General features: G+C 38.8%; 1 protein-coding gene across 1 annotated transcript; it reads right to left on the reverse strand.

The window, feature by feature from the left end:
* Positions 1-1,500: 1,500 nt before the first annotated feature.
* On the reverse strand, positions 1,501-11,259 carry LOC121973016 (the record flags this gene model as incomplete). The annotated part of the gene is made up of 9 exons (XM_042524615.1): positions 1,501-1,765; positions 2,021-2,210; positions 2,944-3,658; positions 3,774-3,856; positions 9,407-9,495; positions 9,728-9,771; positions 10,298-10,385; positions 10,869-11,009; positions 11,086-11,259. Coding segments are annotated over 7 exons (642 nt in total), but the record flags the coding sequence as incomplete, so codon positions are not given.
* Between the last annotated feature and the right edge of the window lie 10,889 nt (positions 11,260-22,148).

Here is a 22,148-nt window from a genome sequence, read left to right on the forward strand (position 1 = left end):
CGCTTATGTCCTCGCTGGCGACGCCTCCTTCGCCGGCTCTCACCTCCACACCCTCTTGCCTCCTCATCGCCCTCTCCTACCCTTCCTCTCCAAATGTCTGCACTTTCTGCGGCGGTCAACCTTGTCACTTCCTTGAAATTTACTTTTGTGCAAAACATCCTAGTTGTTAACCTCCAACGGACTATGCTGTATACTTTTATCAAGTTTATCGATTCTGGTAACGAATACTACATTCAGGAGGCCTTCAAGCTCTTTATCGATCTTGCAGATGCATGGTCATAGTTATTTTGTTTTCAGATTTATGATGGTGTTGTTAAAGTCATGAAGCTGATTGCCGAGGAAGTTAAACTCGAAGGTACACGAGACCTTGCTAGTGAGTTTCTCAACACCCTCGTTGAAGCTCTTGCTAGTGAGTTTCTCAACACCCTTGTTGAAAGTCACTAGCAAGATCTCGTGTACCTTCGAGTTCAATTTCCTCGACAATCAGCTTCATGACTTCAACAACATCATCATAAATTTGAAAATGAAAGAACTGTGGTCATGTATCTGCAAGATCGATAAAGAGCTTGAAAGTCTCTTGAACGTAGTATTCGTTATCAGAATTGATAAACTCGATAAAGGTATGCAACATAGTCCGTTGGAGCGTAGTTAGTTAAGAAGTGTTAGTAATCCCCTCCCGATTTGAGGTGTTGGATGCTATAAAACACATTAGTAAAGAAGTGTTGGCATATAGCTTGGAGCTTTAAGTTCTTGGAACTGAGAAAGAACCATTTGAACATGGTGCACAATGTTTTTATATTTTTCTTAGCATAAAATTACATTTTACCAAAACATGATTTCATATGTTACGAGTGTCCAAAATTCAGTATTCATTTATGATTTAGTTTTTTAGAAGGTACAAAACTAATGCATTTAAGATTATTTAGAACTTTGAAATGTACAAGATTGTAATTGTTTAGGGTTAAATAATCTCAAATTCATAGTTAAGGGTTTATCCTTTTAGAAATCTGAATAACCTTAAACTTTTATAATATCATCAATCATTTTCACCTTGTATTATTATATATTTTGTCTTGAACTCACGTAGTTTTTAAGTGCATTTACATCCTGACAATAGTATTTCGAATTCTATTTCTTAGTTCTATATCTAAATATATGCATTTGTTATAACTAGTATTTAATCTGAAAGACAAATGCATCACCTCAAATTGTTGAATAAGCTGAACACTTTTAGAAATAACAAAACAGAGACAAACATATCACACTGTTCAGTAAAGCATTTCATGGCAAATGATGCATGGAGGACATATCATTTAGTTAACAAACCCAGAAAACGTCCCTATTAACAAAAACCATGACTGGAATGAAGGATGCAAATTATAGGCAGCTATAGTTGTATGATATAATATATATCTGAAAACCTTGAAATTAAACTAGAGATATCTATAAGAAAATCATACTTGTATTACATTTTCAAAATAGAAATATCTGACACCAAGATGAAAGGCCTTGTAAGATTTGTATGGTAACATATAAATTTGAGATCCTATGCACTTCAAATTCTCTATAACAAATACATAACTATGAGGTAAACTGAAAACTCAAACGCAGAGGAGGATAGCTTAAGGTGATCCAAGTAATATTCAAAATAAACATACATCAATACACTTATATAAAACAGAAACAAGACTTGTGTATTCCACCAAGCTCCCACCTTTGCGTTGAAGCCTAGACTGTCCACATCAAGCATCTGAGCAAAGTCTACCTGAAGGTATCATTCATATGTTAGTACAATCACAAAGAGGTGTTGATTTAGAGTCTCTGGGGCTTGACAAATGAGTAACAAGACATGGCCAAAGTTTTGTTCAAATTATTTATCTTGGGATTCACCTTGTTATGATCACATAAAGTATAACTCACAATGAAAATGTGCCTTTCATACTGAATAATGCATTAGTTATGATCAACAATTGTAAAGTGGTGCTCGTTATGAAAATGCATGTAATGTTCATTTAAATACCTTTACTGAGGTTGAATATTGTACGATTGCTTGGGAGTGTCTTCAGCATGATCCCAGTACATATGTGACTAGCAAAGGAAGAACATGTCAATAAACATAACACCCAAAAATCATGAGCTTACCGCGATAGGTTTTGTAAATTGAGCTATCGGATCGACTTTTGCAGCTTTATATACCTCGCCATCAAATTCTAGCAACAAAAGATCACAAGGGACAAATACAATAAGATAATCATTTAATTACATTGCTAAAATTCATTTTGCTATATTTTGATGCAGTTACAAATCCTTGCATAACACAAACATTGAATTAAAAAGAAAATACCATCAAGATGACAATAGTATTCACTTCAGATTACTCGTCTAGGAATGGGCAACTTACTTCTTTGATTGCATGATACCATGTTGATTTAGGTGTTAGGTTAAAGTTGACCAAGTTCGGTTGATTGACCAGATACTTGACAGTCATTAACATTTATAAGTTCTTTAGTTGTCATGCGAGACGTGTCAACTGTCACATTAGTTTCTAAGCAATTCCAGATTATGGTAGTTGAAAATTCATGTACATTAAAGGCATACTAAATCTCAGGAATCCAGAAGAACAAATGGCTAAAGAACAAAACACTAGGAAAAGTGAATGTTTCCCTACACAATCATCATACTTTTCCATGAAAAATGTTTCATGTCATAACTAGAATATCATTCGCAAACCTAGACTAACATTTACCATTTCCTTCTATTTAAAGTCACACATTCTCCAATATCAACATAAATAAGTCATTTTAGTACCAAATAATTGGAATCAACTATGCAGATTTATTCCTCCATTAACTTTACCGACACCTTGATAAAAAACTATGGATAATGTTGTATGAAGAATGAGTAATTTACAGAACTAGAATATCATTCACAAAACTATATTACCATTTAACACTTCAATTTAGAATCTCTCATTGATTCAGCATTCTCACATCAGTAAGGCAAGTGTAAATTATTTATAGCTGCCTGTAATATTGCAGCCGTAGCAGGAGATGTCCAGTGGTGTTCCTGAAATGAGATGTGTGAATAGGTTTAGTTCTAGCAGCAGCAAGTGTAAATGCTAGACCACCTTGTAGTGAGTGTAAAACCACTAGCTAGAAGCCTAGAATGTCAGAATGTATAAAACCATTATGCTTCTGCATTTGATATCATAGATTTTCTGTTGTTACTCTGTTGGTTAGAATTTAACAATATGAAAGTTCCATGTGCCTGCCCGGATGGACTAAAAACAATGATTGAGAATCTTGGCAATTGACAACAAAAAATAGGCCACTTTTTTTTGATAAATTAAAATATAATTTGAAATGTGATAGGTTAATATGACAAGGTGGGACATGTAGCTGGGACAAAAAAGGATGAGATTTATATAGCTGATCTCAATATGGGATGATGATGATATGCCAATTTTGACTGCCGCTGTCCTCATGCTACTGGTAGATGGATAATAATTTACAGTAATCCCATCATTTTCATCTTTAAGAAAGTCAAGAAACACAGGGTCTGAAACATCTATGCCATTATTATCATCAGATCCAGAGTCACCTCCTCGATCTTCTATTGCTGACCCTGTATAAGCTTCATCCATTAGAGCAAGTAGCATCTGCCATACAAGTAGAGAAACATAAATGGTGAGTATCCTTAATTTTTCATGAAACGAACAAACATTTTATTCTCTTAGCAGAAAAGACGTAAATTGAAAAGTTAAAATATGTAACCTAAGGTGCTGCACTCTTCTGGATCAAACCAATGCTGCTGCCAACCAGAGACCCAGAACTTTTTTCCAAAGCCACAACTAGTACTGATTAAGGGAGAGTAAAAGTACATTCAGAGTTCCAAACTCCTTTCACATATGCTATGTACTTAGCAACTTTACAAGACAAATGAAGGAAAATTGATACATTAATTTTCAAATTTGTAGGTCTCAAAGAAAGTTCACTTCTTTTTAAAACAAAAATGATTAGGACTGACTGGTAGACTGATTCAATCAGAATGATGGCTACAAACTTATTAAGCCCGAGACCAAGCATTTCAAGAACAAAAAAAAAAACAGTGATTTAGACATGCAGGGTGACCTGGTTCTATTTCACCTTTTGGTTTTTCCAATACATTATACTTTAGCCAGTACCTCGAACCCGATTGTTGTGAACCCACGTTCTCGAAAACCCTAGAGATAAACGGGTCGACGAGCTCACCATTCGAAGCTTCGAGAAGAAAACAGTATCGATTCCCCTCTCGCTATCACCACTACAAATTTCCTTCTTCGTCCCTTCGGCACCGTGGAGAAGGCAGAAGAAGAAAAGAATGGATCAGCAGCAAATCGACACCGTGATTCTTGGCTCAGCCATCCGCCCCTTCGAGTCATTTATCGGTCAGTTAATGTCCGCGGCGAACGAGCAACGGTCCCACGGTGCGTCACTCTTCAACCACTTCCGTGAGCATCACCCGGACGCCCTCGTCCTGAAGCTCACTATCATCCTCCACCGCCATTGACTTACGCGCCATGTCCGCCATCCTTCTCCGTGAGCTCCTCACCCACGGCACTGATAGCCACTCTGACGCTGCGTTCTGGCCCCGCCTGGAGCCCGACGACTCCACTGCCAAGAAGGTCGCCGACACCATCTCTGCCCTCGCAGTCTCCCTCCTCCTCCTTGACTCCACCCTGCCTGATCTTCTCCCGTTCCTTTTTAGCACTTTTGATGCCTCCCACACCCATCCTCACCTACAGGAGTATGCCCTCCTCATATTTTCCAACATCGCTAATGTCCCCTCCGTCGTCGGCTCTCACCTCACCACCCTTAAAACTCTCCTCCTCGTCGGCCTCTCCCTCTACAAATGTTCGCTTGGCTGCACTATCTACGGCGATCAACCTTCTTGTCACTTCCTTGGATTTTGCTGATAGTGAACTCTTCTTTGCCATGATGATATTCTTAACCAACTCTATCAATTCTGGTAACGAAGCTACCACTCAGGAGGCCCTCAAACTCCTCGTCGAACTTGCAGGTGCAAAGGCAGGGTTCGTTGCTTATCAGAAGTTTGGTGGGGCTATTATTTTCATGTTGCAGATAGACACGAGGAGGGTACACGACATTTGGCTATTGAGTTTATAATCACCCTCGTTGAAGAGTTGGCGCCTAAGTTTGACTATATTATCTATGACCTACTGCCTATTTTCTTGGAAGACTCTTTGATGTGCTCATGAAGATATTGCTTGATTTAGAAGATGATCCTGCTTGGTACACAGGTTCAGGATGAGAATGCTGAGGAAACTAGCAACTAGTGTATTGCGCAGGAGTATCTTTACCGATTTGCAATAGCAGTTGTTGGAAGGCCAATAGTTCTGGTAACCTCTGAGCTGATACAAACTTTCCTGCATGCGTCCGAGTGGAAGAAACGCTATGCGGCCCTCATCACCTTTGCCCAGACAGCTGAGGTTTATTCAAAGGTTGTTCCATGACTTTATTTACTTTTGTTGACACATTATTTTATTTCAGTAGTTTATTCCTGCACTATGCAGATGATGTCACAAAGTCTGAAGCAAGTGGTGAACATGCTCCTACCGTCCTTTCAAGTTCCCCATGCCCGTGTTCGTTGGGCAGCAATTGAGGCAATGAGCCAGTTCTCCACTTATTTGCGGCCAGATATGCAAGCCAAGTATTATCAGATGGTGCTTCCGGCATTGGAATTAGTAATGAATGATTTTCAAAATCCTGTCTGGGCAAAGGTGATGAGGGCCGCATAGCGTTTCTTCCACTCGGACGCATGCAGGAAAGTTTGTATCAGCTCAGAGGTTACCAGAACTATTGGCCTTCCAACAACTGCTATTGCAAATCGGTAAAGATACTCCTGCGTAACACACTAGTTGCTAGTTTCCTTAGCATTCTCATCCTGAACCTCAGTAGTGTACCAAACAAGATTATCTTCTAAATCAAGCAACATCTTCATGAGCACATCAAAGAGTCTTCCAAGAAAATAAGGCAATAGGTCATAGATAATATAGTCAAACTTAGGCGCCAACTCTTCAACAAGGGTGATTATAAACTCAATAGCCAAATGTCGTGTACCCTCCTCGTGTCTATCTGACTCAGCAATCTGTAGCATGAAAATAATAACCCCACCAAACTTCTGATAAGCAACGAACCCTGCCTTTGCACCTGTAAGTTCGACGAGGAGTTTGAGGGACTCCTGAGTGGTAATTTCGTTACCAGAATTGATAGTCGGTTAAGAATATCATCATGGCAAAGAAGAGTTCACTATCAACAAAATCCAAGGAAGTGACAAGAAGGTTGACCACCACAGACAGTGCAGCCAAGCGGACATTTGTAGAGGAAGGGAGGGAGAGGCCGGCGAGGAGGAGAGTTTTAAGGGTGGCGAGGTGAGAGCCGACGACGGAGGAGACATAAGCGATCTTGGAAAATATGAGGAGGGCATACTCCTGTAGGTGAGGATGGGTGTGGGAGGCATCAAAAGTGCTAAAAAGGAACGGGAGAAGATCAGGTCAGGTGGAGTCAGGGAGGAGGGAGACTGCAAGGGCAAAGATGATGTCGGCGACCTTCTTGGCAGTGGAGTCGTCGGGCTCCAGGCGGAGGGCAGAGATGAGGCGGGACTTGAGAAGGTTCTAGGAGGCGGGGCCAGAACGCAGTGCCAGAGTGGCTATCAGCGCTGTGGGTGAGGAACTCACGGCGAAGGATGGCGGACATGGCGCGTAAGTCAATAGCGGTGGAGGCGTGGAGGACGACAGTGAGCTTCAGGACGAGGGCGTCCGGGTGATGCTCGCGAAAGTGGTTGAAGAGCGACGCAGCGTAGGAGCGCTGCTCGTTCGCTGCAGACATTAACTGACCAATAAATGACTCGAAGGGGTGGATGGTCGAGCAAGAATCACGATGTCGATTTGCTGCAGATCCATTCTTTTCTTCTTCTGCCTTCTCCACGGTGCCGAAGGGACGAAGAAGGAAATTTGCGGTGGTGATAGCGAGAGGGGAATCGATACTATTTTCTTTCTCGAAGCTTCGGATGGCGAGCTCGTCGACCCGTTTATCTCTAGGGTTTTCGAGAACGCGGATTCACAACAATCGGGTTCGAGGTAGGTGGCCAGAGACGATGCTTTCTTCCATGAACCAGTAAAATTAGTGGGTTTGCAGCAATCAGGTTCACAGTTAATTCGAGGTAAGTCGACAGAGCTGATGCTTTCTTTCACGAACCAGTAAAATTAGTGGATTCGCAACAATCGGGTTCAGAGTTAGTTCGAGATAAGTCACCAGAGCCGATGCTTTCATCCACGAACTAGTAAATTAGTGGGTTCACGACAATCAGGTTCACAGTTAGTTCGAGGTAAGTCGCCAGAGCACTTTCTTCCACGAACCAGTAAAAATATCCATTCCCCGTTTGAGGTAAGTCGCCAAAGCGCTTTCTTCCACGAATCAGTAAAAATACCCATTCCCCTTCCGCTGACTTCACACGTACATATAACCACGTATATTTAGGTAACTAATTATAAAACATGCTAACATAACTATTGACTCTAAAACATAATTATTTACTATATAACTTCCTATATATTAATTTTGTCCAGGACCCAACCATGTTTTGAGCTTGTTTCCATATAATGCAAAGTGTCCACATCTGGAACTTAGTTCCCATATAATGAAATGTGAAGGATGTATGTTTATTTTGAAAATAATGATTCTTCCAGCACCAATAAGAGAAGCCACCAATAAGAGAAGCAAATATCCCATCGCTTATTAGTAATTGCCAATTGTTACAACAAAACTAAAAGAGATTTAAGTACCTATTATTAGAGATTGATATACGGATATCTCTCTAAAACATAATTGTCTACTTTTGCACACATATTTATACAAGTAATTAGGGTTTCATATTCATGTCATGTAAGTTGCAACTCTCCTTGTTGGATATAAGTGAATGAAGAAGAGGCGAAAGAGGAAAGAAGTTCCATTGTGAATAGGACTTTACTCCCATATTAGGAGCTTCAAGACATATTGGTTAGTTTATATTGATTCACATGCATTGATGATTTGAACAAATATATAGAGAGACACTCTCTCTCACGTGTGGGTGCAAATCCAGAGCCCGGATTGCACCGAACCAAGTTGACTCATGTGCGAGCACGACATGCACGTGTCGAATGCTCTCAGTTCGCCATGACTATCAGTGCCCGGTGGGAATCACGGTTAGCAATTGTATCTTTGAAACAGACGACTCGTAAAAGCCTCGAAGCATAGCCAGAGGTGGGGCGAATATATTTTAAGGAAATTACGATCATCACAGGCCTCGGAGGCTGACTCGCTCGATAGCCAGCTCGTTCGACCTCTTCTTCGCATGGTCGCACGCCCGTTCGGCCGCAACTTGGTCAGTTTGCTCGGCCGCTCACTCGCTCGGCTCGCTCAGCTTCTCTGTCTTTAGGCTGCCCTGTCTTTCACTGTAAGACTATACTACTCAGTCGACCTAACTGCTCGCACGACCTGTCTATCCGGTCGGCCTAACTGCCCGCACAGTCGCTCTACACTCTCCTTGGTCGGCCAATCTACTACTTGTCCACCCGGACCTTTAGTCTGCTCAGGTGCTGCACTCTTCTGGATCGAAGCAATGCTGCTGCCAACCAGAGACCCAGAACTTTTTTCCACTTTTTCCAAAGCCACAACTAGTACTGATTAAGGGAGAGTAAAAGTACATTCAGAGTTCCAAACTCCTTTCACATATGCTATGTACTTAGCAACTTTACAAGACAAATGAAGGAAAATTGATACATTAATTTTCAAATTTGTAGGTCTCAAAGAAAGTTCACTTCTTTTTAAAACAAAAATGATTAGGACTGACTGGTAGACTGATTCAATCAGAATGATGGCTACAAACCTATTAAGCCCGAGACCAAGCATTTCAAGAACAAAAAAAAAAAAAAACAGTGATGAGACATGCAGGGTAACCTGGTTCTATTTCACCTTTTGGTTTTTCCGAATACATTATACTTTAGCCAGTACCTGAAGCAGTGAACCAATCCCACAAGAACAATCTGTCCAGGTTAAAAAAAAAGTTTTGGAATGTTGTTCTTCAACCATGGATAGATAACCCAAAGAACTGCCTTAAAGGATAAACAAAACACAACTCCCAACGGGAATTGCCATCAAATATTAAAAGTTGGAGCAAAAGATGAGTTATCCTTCTAAGAATATAGTCCAAAATTAATAATGACAAATGCATCCACTTTTATGAGCACATTAAAATATACACTTCTAGCTGCTAGGTTGCAATATATTGTTTTAAAAGATTCTAAGATATTAAGAAAAATTTAAATTGTGCGAGCACTACAAGAAAACTATAAATGTAAGCTCACTTGGTAAATCCATAAGTGTATGGAAAAGTGGAAGGAACGATCCAGTTGACATCATTGCTGGCAAAAGCATCATAAATGCATTCACCAATCTGGAAAGTTAATTACAAAAAAATTAGCTACTTATTACAAGTAGTGAATTTTGTAAGAACTTGGCATCCTACAACTAGAAAACAAGGTAGTAAGTGGAAAAAAAAATTGTTGCATTCTTTGCGCTTGTAACATTACAGTAACTTTAACATCATATAAAAAAAAGTTCAAAAAACATCACATACAAAGAGAAAGCATTACATATCAAAACATCAAATGAGTGACAATACTGACCTCTTCCCATTCCACACAATCAGCTTTAGAAGTAAAGGAAAGAACTGCAAACACAAATTAAAAAGTAACAAATAAGTATCTAGATGCAGCAGCTATTTGCAAAGAAATAAACCTTAATTTCATGCCAAAGAGCTATTTTCTCTTGAATAATAAAGGAGGCATGTAATCAGTAACATGGTTAAAATGGCTGTAAACATAATCTCCGCATATTATAATTTACCAGAATACTATTAAGAGTACGTCTTAGGAGTAATTAAAATGCCTAGTGTAAAATTTGCTTCAATTTAAACTCTGGGCATTTTTCTAAGTTCAGTATCTCAAAAACAGTATAAATGAGAAGGGCCTGATGACGTTTTAGCAGTAAATTAAAGCCAAGAGCCAATTACAAAGTAAAATGAGAATCAACAATCATAAATAAAACTCTTACACTATTGTCCACTTGGGACAGCGTATAAATTGGCATTTACTTGTTGGCTACTTGCTTATGACCACAAACGAAATATAAATGAAACACAGAAGAAATCAGGAATGTTGAAGGTACCCAGGCATAAAGAAGAAAGAATTACCTACTTAAGCATGAACAGAAGAAGGTCTTTAAACTAGGATCAGCATCATGTAGAACCACTTCTCCAAAATCAAGAAAAAATTGAAGAATAGTCTGCCTTTTTCAAAACAGAATAAATATGATATATCATCTTCCCAAACAAAATGATAAAAAAAGAAATTACAGTGTGACTATTACTTCCAAGTGATGACAGAGTGATCAATATTTAGTGTTATTCTCATACAAACATATTTTTTTTCTTTCCTGTAATAACAACTAGTTCACTCAAAAATGCTCGTGAACACATCAAGTTTGCTTCTCCTGTCAATGAATTCGCTTATGTCTTAAGTTTTATTTTTTGTATATTACCCCGCAAATGCAAATTCATTTAATAACGCTCCTAAACCTGAGATAAATTTTTCAGTATTATACTACTACATCACTCTATCCGATCCGAACAAATGTAAAAACAAATCTTTTTTCTTCAGGTAAGAATAATTCAGCTCCAGAAATCAACATGACATACAGACCTAGGACCTTATGGATGTACATTGCAATCCAAAAAAAAAAAAAAAAGACAGATTAGCGCGCGCGCACTAGCAAGAGAACTCCATGGGATGTCTGCGACTGCGGCAGCGCCGAGATGCATCGCTGGAATAGCTTGTTGATCTGCGGGTACGCCCGCGCCACCAGCTCCTCAGATCCTCCTTCTTTGGATATCTCGTGGATCTTCCTGATCTGGGCAAAATAATCCAGTTAAATTGATCGAGTGGACTCCGGTAGACGGTACAAGAGAAAGGAGGCGGAGGCGGACGGTTTGGAGGATGTAGGGGTGGGTAGCAGGGTCACTGGCGGCGGAGGAATCCCTGTCGTTGGAGGAGAGCGATCGGAGGTGGAAGTCCCATTCTTTTTCTCTGCTGGCCCATGATTTCGCACTTCCTCCCTCACACTGGTCGCAAGCTTCCGGCGTCAGGGCGAATATACCTAGAAAACATCAAGTTTTCAAAATTAGCATAAAATTAAAGGGGAAAGCCGTAAAATCCTCCTGATTTTTTTTTTGTAAAAAAAAAACCCGAGATATACTAATTCATTAATAAAAATACAAAAATAAATAAACTTAATATTAATAAATTTAGTTTGTTAAGTATAAACAAATTTCAAAAATAGGTTAGGAATAAACTTTTTATTAATTTAAATAAAATATAATTATAATTTTTATAAAGTTTTATGATCTAAAATATTTATTATATATTAACATTAAAAAAATCATGAATTAAATAAATGTTTAAGTATTTTATTAAGATAATTGAGCTGTATAAAAAAATTAAACACCGGCTCTAATTTAATATTTTTTAATAAATAAGTTTGATAAATAAATAGTTTTATTTAGATTTTTTAGTATCCTTCACCGGCTACCTTGTTCTCAGAAACTTTGAAGTTCGACTGTGGTTTCATCATCCTCACCGCATTAGCTTCTTACCTTGTAAACTCCGTTTTAACACCTCCTTATCCCATGGCATGACCTCTGGTACAAAACTTCCATCCAACCTGAGTTTTTGTAATTTAGCTTGTGCATTTATAATACAACTATGTCGACTTGGGCTTCCTGCCCCAATGCCGACTTTAGGAATAGGACATTAAGGTCTATGCCTAGGGTCTCAATTTTTAATGGGCCCATTATTTTTAGTATATTAAATATATTTTTATGTGTATTTTTTTTAAAAGAGAATGGTAAAGAATAGGTCAACGTGATAAAAAATTACACAATCTCATTCTCTAAAAATTAGAGCCATTATTTTTAATAAATTAAATATATTTTTATGTATATTTTTTTAAGAGAATAGATACGAATAGGGGCCCACATGAATAAATATTTATATGATCTCAATCTTGATCAAAACTTCAGATTTTGTAAAAAGCTTATTATGTTCTAATGGACAGAATTATAAAGGGGTTCTTTTTTAACAAATTAAATTTATTTTTAATTATAGATGCTATTTTATAAAATCTAATCTATTCCTCTTCAATATCTCTTAATCCTAGCCTACTTTCGTTACGTTTCTCATTCGTTGATGATGTTTTCTCTTTTGATCAATAAGAACATAAATTAAATTTTTTTTATCTTATCTATACAATTTTTTTCTCTTTTCTGACTCCCCTCTCTATGCTTCTCTTGTTCATTGAGATTGGAGAAGAGAAACTGCATCTAACATTAACACGTTGATCTGGTTGGTGCTACTATGTTACTTGCTTGATTAAATTCATATGTGATGCATTCATCCATATTGTATTGAAATGGAAGATTTCATTATTATTTTTTAGCAATAACGAGTTAGGTAGCTCTACTTGTAATACCCCGGTTCTGAGATTCTGTTTAAGTATGATTACCCAGGGCACCACCTAGCGAGGGAGATTTTGGGATTTGTCTGTTGTGTGATTCGTGGGTACACAACGAGAATGTTGTGTCTTTAAGTGGAGGTTATTGTAATACTCTGGTTCTGAGATTCTGGTTAAGTATGACTTAAAGGTTAGATGGTACTATCTATATTACCAAGGTGCACATTTCTTTTTGAAAGCCCAAACTTAATAACTCCAAAGTTAAGCGTGATTGGCTTGGAGAAATCTGAGAATGGGTGACTTGGGAAGTTTTCTAGGTTGCGTGCAAGTGAGGACAAAGCATGCTGAAAGGACCTACGGTGGTCTGTGGAGCTAGTCGTCAACCCGATGGACAATTCTGGTGGCGTTCTCGGTTCGGTCCGAGTGGGGGCGGGCCAGAGTGTTACACTACCATTTCACTTCCTTTATAGATATTAAATTTAACTTTTATTTAGATATATTTATAGTCATAAATTGTTTGATTTTCTCTTTATCTCCATTCTATCATTTATAACTATTCTGGTTTATGTGATGAAAAATATGATTTATTTATTTTTTTTGCTTTATGCCTAAAAAGACTCCCATTTAGTTCTTAATAAATGATAATGACTGACTTGGTCTTATTGCGATTTTTATTTTCTCAGGGTTGTATTGAGTTTTGTCATTTTGTACATATATTTTTTATTTATTTATTTTTTGTGCTTTGCCAATAATGATGAGTTGAGAATGTGAACATAATTTTTTTTTCTATTTTTTCTATTATTATCCTATTTGATTATTCTTATTTCCTTAATTTTATTCCTTTTATAAGAGTTGTTCTCTCCATCTTTTCATTTAAGTAATTAAACATACTTTTATTTTTCTTTATGTTTAAAAATAATTTTGAATATATTTATTTTTTTAGCTAAATAAATAGTAAACTTATTATCGACTTGAGATATATTATTATATCTAATAATAATATTCTATTTAATACAGTAAAATTTATACTTCTCTTAATTAGGTTATTAAAATATGAATACAAAAATTTAATTAATAATTTTGTATTAAAAAATGAAAAAAAATTAATTTTATAAAAAAAATAATTTAATTTGTTAAAAAAATTTAACCCATATTTTTTATCCCAAGTCTAAATGAAAAAAAGACGAGGAAATTTATTTTTTTTAAACAATGTAAAAAATCTAAATTTTTTTTCCGCTTAGGATCTCAAATACTTGGGCCGGTCTTGTCCTGCCCTCTACATCGTTCCATGGCCCACGCCAGGGAGCGCTTCTGTCCAAGTTGAGACCCGTCGCGGTTTCGCCAGCCGCCGCACGATGTTCGCTGGACAACTAGATTTCGGATATGAGAAATAACGATGAGCAGCTTTTGCCTTCCTGGTTAAATTTTAGTGTATAATTGGCTTGGGTTAGGACGCTGGTTAGGGATTTACTCCTCTTACCGTTCTTTTATTACAAAATTCATTCTTTTTTTTTCATTTCTTTTCTTTTTCTTTTAAGAATGCCACTCTTTCCCCCCAATTGCATTGTCGTCGTGAATTCAAGCGGCTGGACCTTCCCCCCCCCCCCCCCTTTTCTCCTTGCAGAGAACTATGCAAGGAAGTCAATTTTATTATTACCCCTAAAATAATGAAAGAAACATACTCAAAATGTCTTTTTTACCTACCTTAATCCATAGTATTATTTTTCTGTTGAAAATTTCTAGTTTATGACATTAGTAGATTAGTCAAATTCATTTATTTTGGTGGAAAGCAGATGTTGTAAAGTTTGAAGACGGGTCAAATTGGTGCTGCTAACGATGCTTGGTCTGAAACATTAGATTTTTTTTTTTTTATCGCCAATGAAGCTGGGAAGGCCTGACACTCAGGCTGCTGGGTTGGATGGTACGAGAACCAAGCGAGTCAGCCACCGAGGCATCTGATGATCGCAATTTTCTTGAAATAGATTCACCCCACTTCTGGCTATGCTTCGAGAATTTTATGAGTCGTCTATTTCCAAGAATACAATAGCTAACCAGGATTCCCACCGAGCACTGGTGGTCATGACGAACTGAGAGGTACTCGACTGTTATCACGAGTACTCCACCGAGCAAGAGATGCATGATAGAGGAGAAGGGGGAGCGTAGGTGGAGCATCAGCTTTTTATGCTATGGGTGGTTCGACAATCGACACGTGCATGTCGTGCTCGCACACGAGTCAACTTGGTTCGCTATAATTCGGATCCTAGATTTGCACCCACGGGTGAAAGAGAGTCTCTCTCTATATATTTGTTCAAATCATCAATGTATGTGGATTAATATAAATTAACCAATATACTTTGAAGCTCCTAATATGAGACTCAAGTCCTATTCACAATGAAGTTTCTTTCCTTTTCCGCCTCTTCTTCATTCACTTATATCCAATAAGAAGGAGAGTTGCAACTTACATGACATGACTGCGAAACCCTAATTACTTGTATATAAATATGTGTGCAAAAGTAGACAATTATGTTTTAGAGAGATATCCGTATATCAATCTCTAATAATAGGTACTTAAATCCCTTTTAGTTTTGTTGTAACAATTGACAATTACTAATAAGCGATGGGATATTTGCTTCTCTTATTGGTGACGGAAGGATCATTATTTTCAAAATAAACATACATCCTTCACATTTCATTATATGGGAACTAAGTTCTAGATGTGGACACTTTGCATTATATGGAAAAAAGTCCAAAACATGGTTGGGTCCTGGACAAAATTAATACATAGGAAGTTATATAGTAGATAATTATGTTTTAGAGTCAATAGTTATGTTAGCATGTTTTATAATTAGTTACCTAAATATACGTGGTTATATGTACGTGTGAAGTCAGAGGAAGGGGAATAGATATTTTTACTGGTTCGTGGAAGAAAGCGCTCTAGCAACTTACCTCGAATTAACCGTGAACCTGATTGTCATGAATCCACTAATTTTACTGGTTCGTGGAAGAAAGCATCGGCTCTGGCGACTTATCTCCAACTAACTATGAATCCGACTGTTGCGAACCCATTAATTTTACTGGTTCGTGGAAGAAAGCATCGGCTCTGTGGACTTACCTCGAACTAACTGTAAACCCGATTGCTGCGAACCCACTAATTTTACTGGTTTGTGAAAGAAAGCATCGTCTCTCGCCACTTACCTCGAACACGATTATTGTGAACCCACGTTCTCAAAAACCCTAGAGATAAACGGGTCGATGAGCTCATGAGCTCTCCATTCGAAGCTTTGAGAAATAAAATAGTATCGATTCCCCTCTCGTTATCACCACCGAAAATTTCCTTCTTCGTCCCTTTGGCGCCATGGAGAAGGCAGAAGAAGAAAAGAATGGATCATCAACAAATCGACGCTGTGAGTCTTGGCTCGGCCATCCGCCCCTTCAAGTCATTTATTTGTCAGTTAATGTCCGTGGCGAACGAGCAGCGTCGCTCTTCAACCACTTCCACGACCATCACCCGGACGCCCTCGTCTTGAAGCTCACTGCCATCCTCCACGCCTCCACCGCCATTGACTTATGCGCCATGTCCGTCATCCTTCTCCATGAGCTCCTCACCCACTGCGCTGATAGCCACTCCGACGCTGCGTTCTGGCCCATCCTTTGTCCCTCCTCCCAGAACTTTCTCAAGTCCTGCCTCATCTCCGCCCTCCATCGGGAGCCCGACCACTTCCACCGAGCATTGGTGGTCATGGAGAACAGAGAGGTACCCGACTGCTATCATGGGTACTCCACCGAGCAAGAGATGCATGATAGAGGATAAGGGGAATGTAGGTGGAGCTTCAGCTTTTTATGCTCCGACCGATCCGACATTCGACGCGTGCATGTTGTGCTCGCACACGAGTCAACTTAATTCGGTGCAATCGGGACCCTGGATTTGCACCCACGTGTGAGAGAGAGTCTCTCTATATATTTGTTCAAATTATCGATGTATGTGAATCAATATAAATTAACTAATATGTCTTGAAGCTCCTAATATGAGAATAAAGTACTATTCATGGAGCTTCTTTTCTCTTCCGTCTCTTCTTCATTCACTTATATCCATCAAGAAGGAGAGTTGCAACTTACATGACATGACTATGAAACCCTAATTACTTGTATATAAATATGTGTGCAAAAGTAGACAATTATGTTTTAGAGAGATATCTGTATATCAATCTCTAATAATAGATACTTAAATCCCTTTTAGTTTTGTTGTAACAATTGGCAATTACTAATAAGCGATGGGATATTTGTTTCTCTTATTGGTGACGGAAGGATCATTATTTTCAAAATAAACATACATCCTTCACATTTCATTATATGGGAACTAAGTTCCAAATGTGGACACTTAGTTGAAAGACGAGGAGGGTATACTTTTTATTTTTTAGGTAATTTATCCCCCTCTTGCCGGCCTCCGCTGCACCAACAATTGGTATCAGAGCCAGACCGTCTTAGAAGGACTAACCGTCGACTGAAGCACAACGATCAAGACGATGGCCGGAGCGAATATTCATCCCCCGAAGTTTGACGGAGACTTCGCGACGTGAAAACGTCGGATGGAGGCATTTTTCAAGACAGAATTTGATATTTGCTTAAACATGAAATATGGCTATGTAGTTCCAAAAGACAAAGAAGAATTCAACTGAACAAAAAAGGAGCAGGCAGAATTCGTGGCCAACGGAAAGGCAAAATTCCACCTACTCAGCGTGTTGCCGCCCCAGGAGGTAAGTCGGATCGGGAGCTACGATTCCGCTAAAGACCTCTGGGATAAATTCCTAGAGTTTCACGAAGGTATCTCAGAAGCTAAGCTAGTGAGGCGCGACATCCTCCGGACCCAGTTAACGAACCTTTAGATTAACAGCAGCAAGAAGGTAGCGCAACTTCAAGCAAGAATTGAGGAGCTAATAACTCAACTAAACAATCTTGGAGAAGAAGTATCAAATCGGGACTCGATCCAGTACGCGCTCAATTCCTTCCCCAGAACTCCAGAGGGGGCCTCCTTAGTAGATGTGTACTACATCTCTAAGGACTTCAAGGTAAGTACTTTAGAAAATTTGTTTTCTACATTTGAACTTCATGAATCTCGGATTGCAAAGCCCAATAAAGTGGAGAAAGCAAGTCAGAACATTGCTTTGAAGGCAAGAACAAACGATTCTAACTCCGAAGCCTCGATCGACGAATCCAAAGCTGCATTAATGGTAACGCGATTTAATAAGTTTTTTAAATCTAAAATTTAGATCGCAGTCGAGTAAACATCAGCACAGAAAAAGAACGGTTCGTTGTTACAACTACAACGAAGAAGGGCATATCAAAGATGACTGCCCAAAATTAAAGAAAAAGGAGAAAGGGAAGGTAAAGATAAAGCACAAGAAACCAGAATCCTCCAAACACAAGAACCTAAAGGTCACTTGGTCAGATTCGTCTACTTTTGAATCAGACATAGAAGCCTTCTCTGGGTTAGCACTAATGGCTAACCATCAGCTGGAAGAAGAGTCAAGCTCATAAATGAGCATAGATGAAGGGGGAGGAACTTTAGACGAAGAAAGCGATGATGAAGGGGGAGCATCACCGAGTCAGGTAAGTCAGGTACGCAATCTAACCCCTACTCAATCGTTTCAATTTATTAAGTCTCTTTCTAAAGACTTATTCAAATTAGAAAAAGAAAATGCTAAATTGAACCTAGCAAAAGCATGTCCACTAGAAATGTATGATAATCTAAAATTAGAAAATTAAAAATTAAAAGTTGAAATTGAGAAATTGAAGAATAATGATGCATGCTTAAATAAATTTCCAAAATCAAAATTAAGAATTTATGGAAAATTGAATTGGTATATTAGAAAATATCAGGGACAACTTAGGGAAGTCCCCAGAAATTATGTACCCCCTAAATTTTTGAATAACCCAGTAGGAAGGAATCTATACTGGATTCCAAAATCCTTGCTAGATTAAAAAAAATTTTTAGAGCTTTCAGAAGAAAAATTAAGCGTTAAAATTTCTTTATAAAGCTTTGACTAAGGAAGTGGTTGATGCTCCAATAACTAAGAAAGTCTAGTACCTCGCCACGACCTGGAAGCTGAAATATTGAAATAAAATATTTAATTAACATTCTGAAAAAGCATTAAATTAGAATTAAATAATGCATTGAAAGTTTTCAAACATTTTTGAAAAATTCTAAAAAAAAAATAATTTTGACTTAGAAATTATTTAGTTGAATTCTAAAAATTCAGTTTACTTAGAAATTGTTTTTACTGGATAACTCAAAAAAAAAAAAAATCATTGTTACTTAGATATTTTTTGGAAAATCTAAAAATTAATTTTGACTTAGAAATTATTTTGAAAAATTCTAAAAATTTAGTTTACTTAGATATTTTTACTCATTGTAGCTTAACTTAAAAATTTGCTAAATATTTTTAAAATATCATATTCTCTTATTATTATTCCGTTTTTGCTGTGATCAAAGAGGGGGAGAAAAGTACAAGTTCAGGGGGCGAGAATTTTTTTAAAATTTAAAAATATTTTTGAAAAATTCTGCTTAAACTCTTAATTAATTAATTACAATTCTATTTATTGCAAATTTATGCTTAACATGTTAGTTTGGTAATTTTCTTTAAAATTACTGTTTGTCTATTTTTACCCTAACTTGAACTTGGGTTGATGCACATCAAAAAGGGGGAGATTGTTGAACCCCGTGATTGTTTTGATGTGATCAACCAAGTTGGTTAGGTCCTGCTTTGTGTTTGATCCTAATGTCTGAGTGTGCAGGAGTTTAGAAGCGCAGGAAGTCGAGTGGAAGATGCAACTAGCGAGAAGGATGGCACGGGAAAGGAGTCAACGGGCTCAGTGCGTCCGAAGGACGAGAGAGCTGCGGAAGAGTACACCGGTGGGCGAGAAGAACGTGCACGATGTTCGAGGGACGTTAAGCTGGGGATTAAGGATGCTCAAGGAGAAAGGCTGAAAATTGGATTCGGGTGAGCCCTATTTCGGTTGACCGCAATCACCCAAGTTTATCGGAGCTTTGGAAGCGCTAAAGAGCTAGCTGTAGGCGCCTTAAAGGAAGTGTTGGAAGCGCCTGCAGCTAGCTCTTTAGCTCCTTTTGACTTTGTTTCAGTTTCCAAAGCTCTGATAAACTTGGGTGATTGCGGCCAACCGAAATAGGGCTCACCCGAACCCAATTTCCGACCTTTCTCCTCGAACAGCCTTCCTCCCCGGCTTAACATCTCTCGAACGCTGCGCACGTTCTTTTTGCCCACCGGTGTACTCTTCCGCAACTCTCTCGTCCTTCAGACGCACCGAGCCCGTCGGCTCCCTTCCCGTGCCGTCTTTCTCGCTAGCTGCGTCTTTCGCTCGACTTCCTGCGCTCCTAAGCTCCTGCACACTCAGACACAAGGATCAAATACAAAACAGGACCCAACCAACTTAGTTGATCACATCAAAACAACCACGGGGTTCAACACACTTTGCATTATATGTAAACAAGCCCAAAACATGGCTGGATCCTGGACAAAATTAATACATAGGAAGTTATATAGTAGATAATTATGTTTTAGAGTCAATAGTTATATTAGCATGTTTTATAATTAGTTACCTAAATATACGTGGTTATATGTACATGTGAAGTCAAAGGAAGGGGAATGTTACTGGTTCATGGAAGAAAGCACTCTAGCGATTTACCTCGAACTAACTGTGAACCCAATTGTCGTGAACCCACTAATTTTACTGGTTCGTGGAAGAAAGCATCGGCTCTAGCGACTTATCTCCAACTAACTATGAACCCAATTGTTGTGAACCCACTAATTTTACTGGTTCGTGGAAGAAAGCATCGGCTCTGTTGATTCACCTCGAACTAACTGTGAACCCGATTACTGCGAACCCACTAATTTTACTGGTTCATGGAAGAAAGCATCATCTATGGCCACTTACCTCGAACCTGATTGTTGTGAACCCACCTTCTCGAAAACCCTAGAGATAAACGGGTCGACGAGCTCGCCATTCGAAGCTTCGAGAAAGAAAACAGTATCGATTCCCCTCTCGCTATCACCACCGCAAATTTCCTTCTTCGTCCCTTCCGTGGATAAGGCAGAAGAAGAAAAGGATGGATCAGCAACAAATCGATGCCGTGATTCTTGGCTCGACCATCCACCCCTTCGAGTCATTTATCGGTCAGTTAATGTCTGCGGTGAATGAGCAGCATCGCTCTTCAACCACTTCCGTGACCATCACCCGGACGCCCACGTCTTGAAGCTCACTGTCGTCCTCCACACCTCCACCGCCATTGACTTACGCACCATGCCTGCCATCCTTCTCCGTGAGCTCCTCACCCACTGCGCTGATAGCCACTCCGACGCTGCGTTCTAGCCGCTCCTTTGTCCCGCCTCCCAGAACTTTCTCAAGTCCTGCCTCATCTCCGCCCTCCGCCGGGAGCCCGACCACTTCCACCGAGCATTGGTGGTCATGGAGAACAGAGAGGTATCCGACTGCTATCATGGGTACTCCACCAAGCAAGAGATGCATGATAGAGGATAAGGGGGAATGTAGGTGGAGCTTCAGCTTTTCATGCTCTGATCGGTCCGACATTCGACGCGTGCATGTTATGCTCGCACACGAGTCAACTTAGTTCGGTGCAATCGGGACCTTGGATTTGCACCCACGCGTGAGAGAGAGTCTCTCTATATATTTGTTCAAATCATCAATGCATGTGAATCAATATAAATTAACCAATATGTCTTAAAGCTCCTAATATGAGAATAAAGTACTATTCACAATGGAGCTTCTTTTCTCTTCCGTCTCTTCTTCATTCACTTATATCCAATAAGAAGGAGAGTTGCAACTTACATGACATGACTGTGAAACCCTAAGTACTTGTATATAAATATGTGTGCAAAAGTAGACAATATAATTATGTTTTAGAGAGATATTCGTATATCAATCTCTAATAATAGGTACTTAAATCCCTTTTAGTTTTGTTGTAACAATTGGCAATTACTAATAGCTATGGGATATTTGCTTCTCTTATTGGTGACTGAAGGATCATTATTTTCAAAATAAACATACATCCTTCACATTTCATTATATGAGAACTAAGTTCCAGATGTGGACACTTTGCATTATATGGAAACAAGCCCAAAACATGGCTGGGTCCTGGACAAAATTAATACATAGGAAGTTATATAGTAGATAATTATGTTTTAGAGTTAATATTTATGTTAGCATGTTTTATAATTAGTTACCTAAATATACGTGGTTATATGTACGTGTGAAGTCAGAGGAAGGGGAATGGATATTTTTACTGGTTCGTGGAAGAAAGCGCTCTGGCGAAGAATTAACCGTGAACCTGATTGTCGTGAACCCACTAATTTTACTGGTTCGTGGAAGAAAGCATCAGCTCTGGCGACTTATGTTAAACTAACTGTGAACCTGATTGCTGCGAACCTACTAATTTTACTAGTTCAACGAAGAAAGCATCGTCTTTGGCCACTTACCTCGAACCCGATTGTTGTGAACCCACATTGT

The sequence above is a fragment of the Zingiber officinale genome, chromosome 4A (genome assembly GCF_018446385.1).
Source record: "Zingiber officinale cultivar Zhangliang chromosome 4A, Zo_v1.1, whole genome shotgun sequence".
Classification (NCBI taxonomy): Eukaryota; Viridiplantae; Streptophyta; class Magnoliopsida; order Zingiberales; family Zingiberaceae; genus Zingiber; species Zingiber officinale.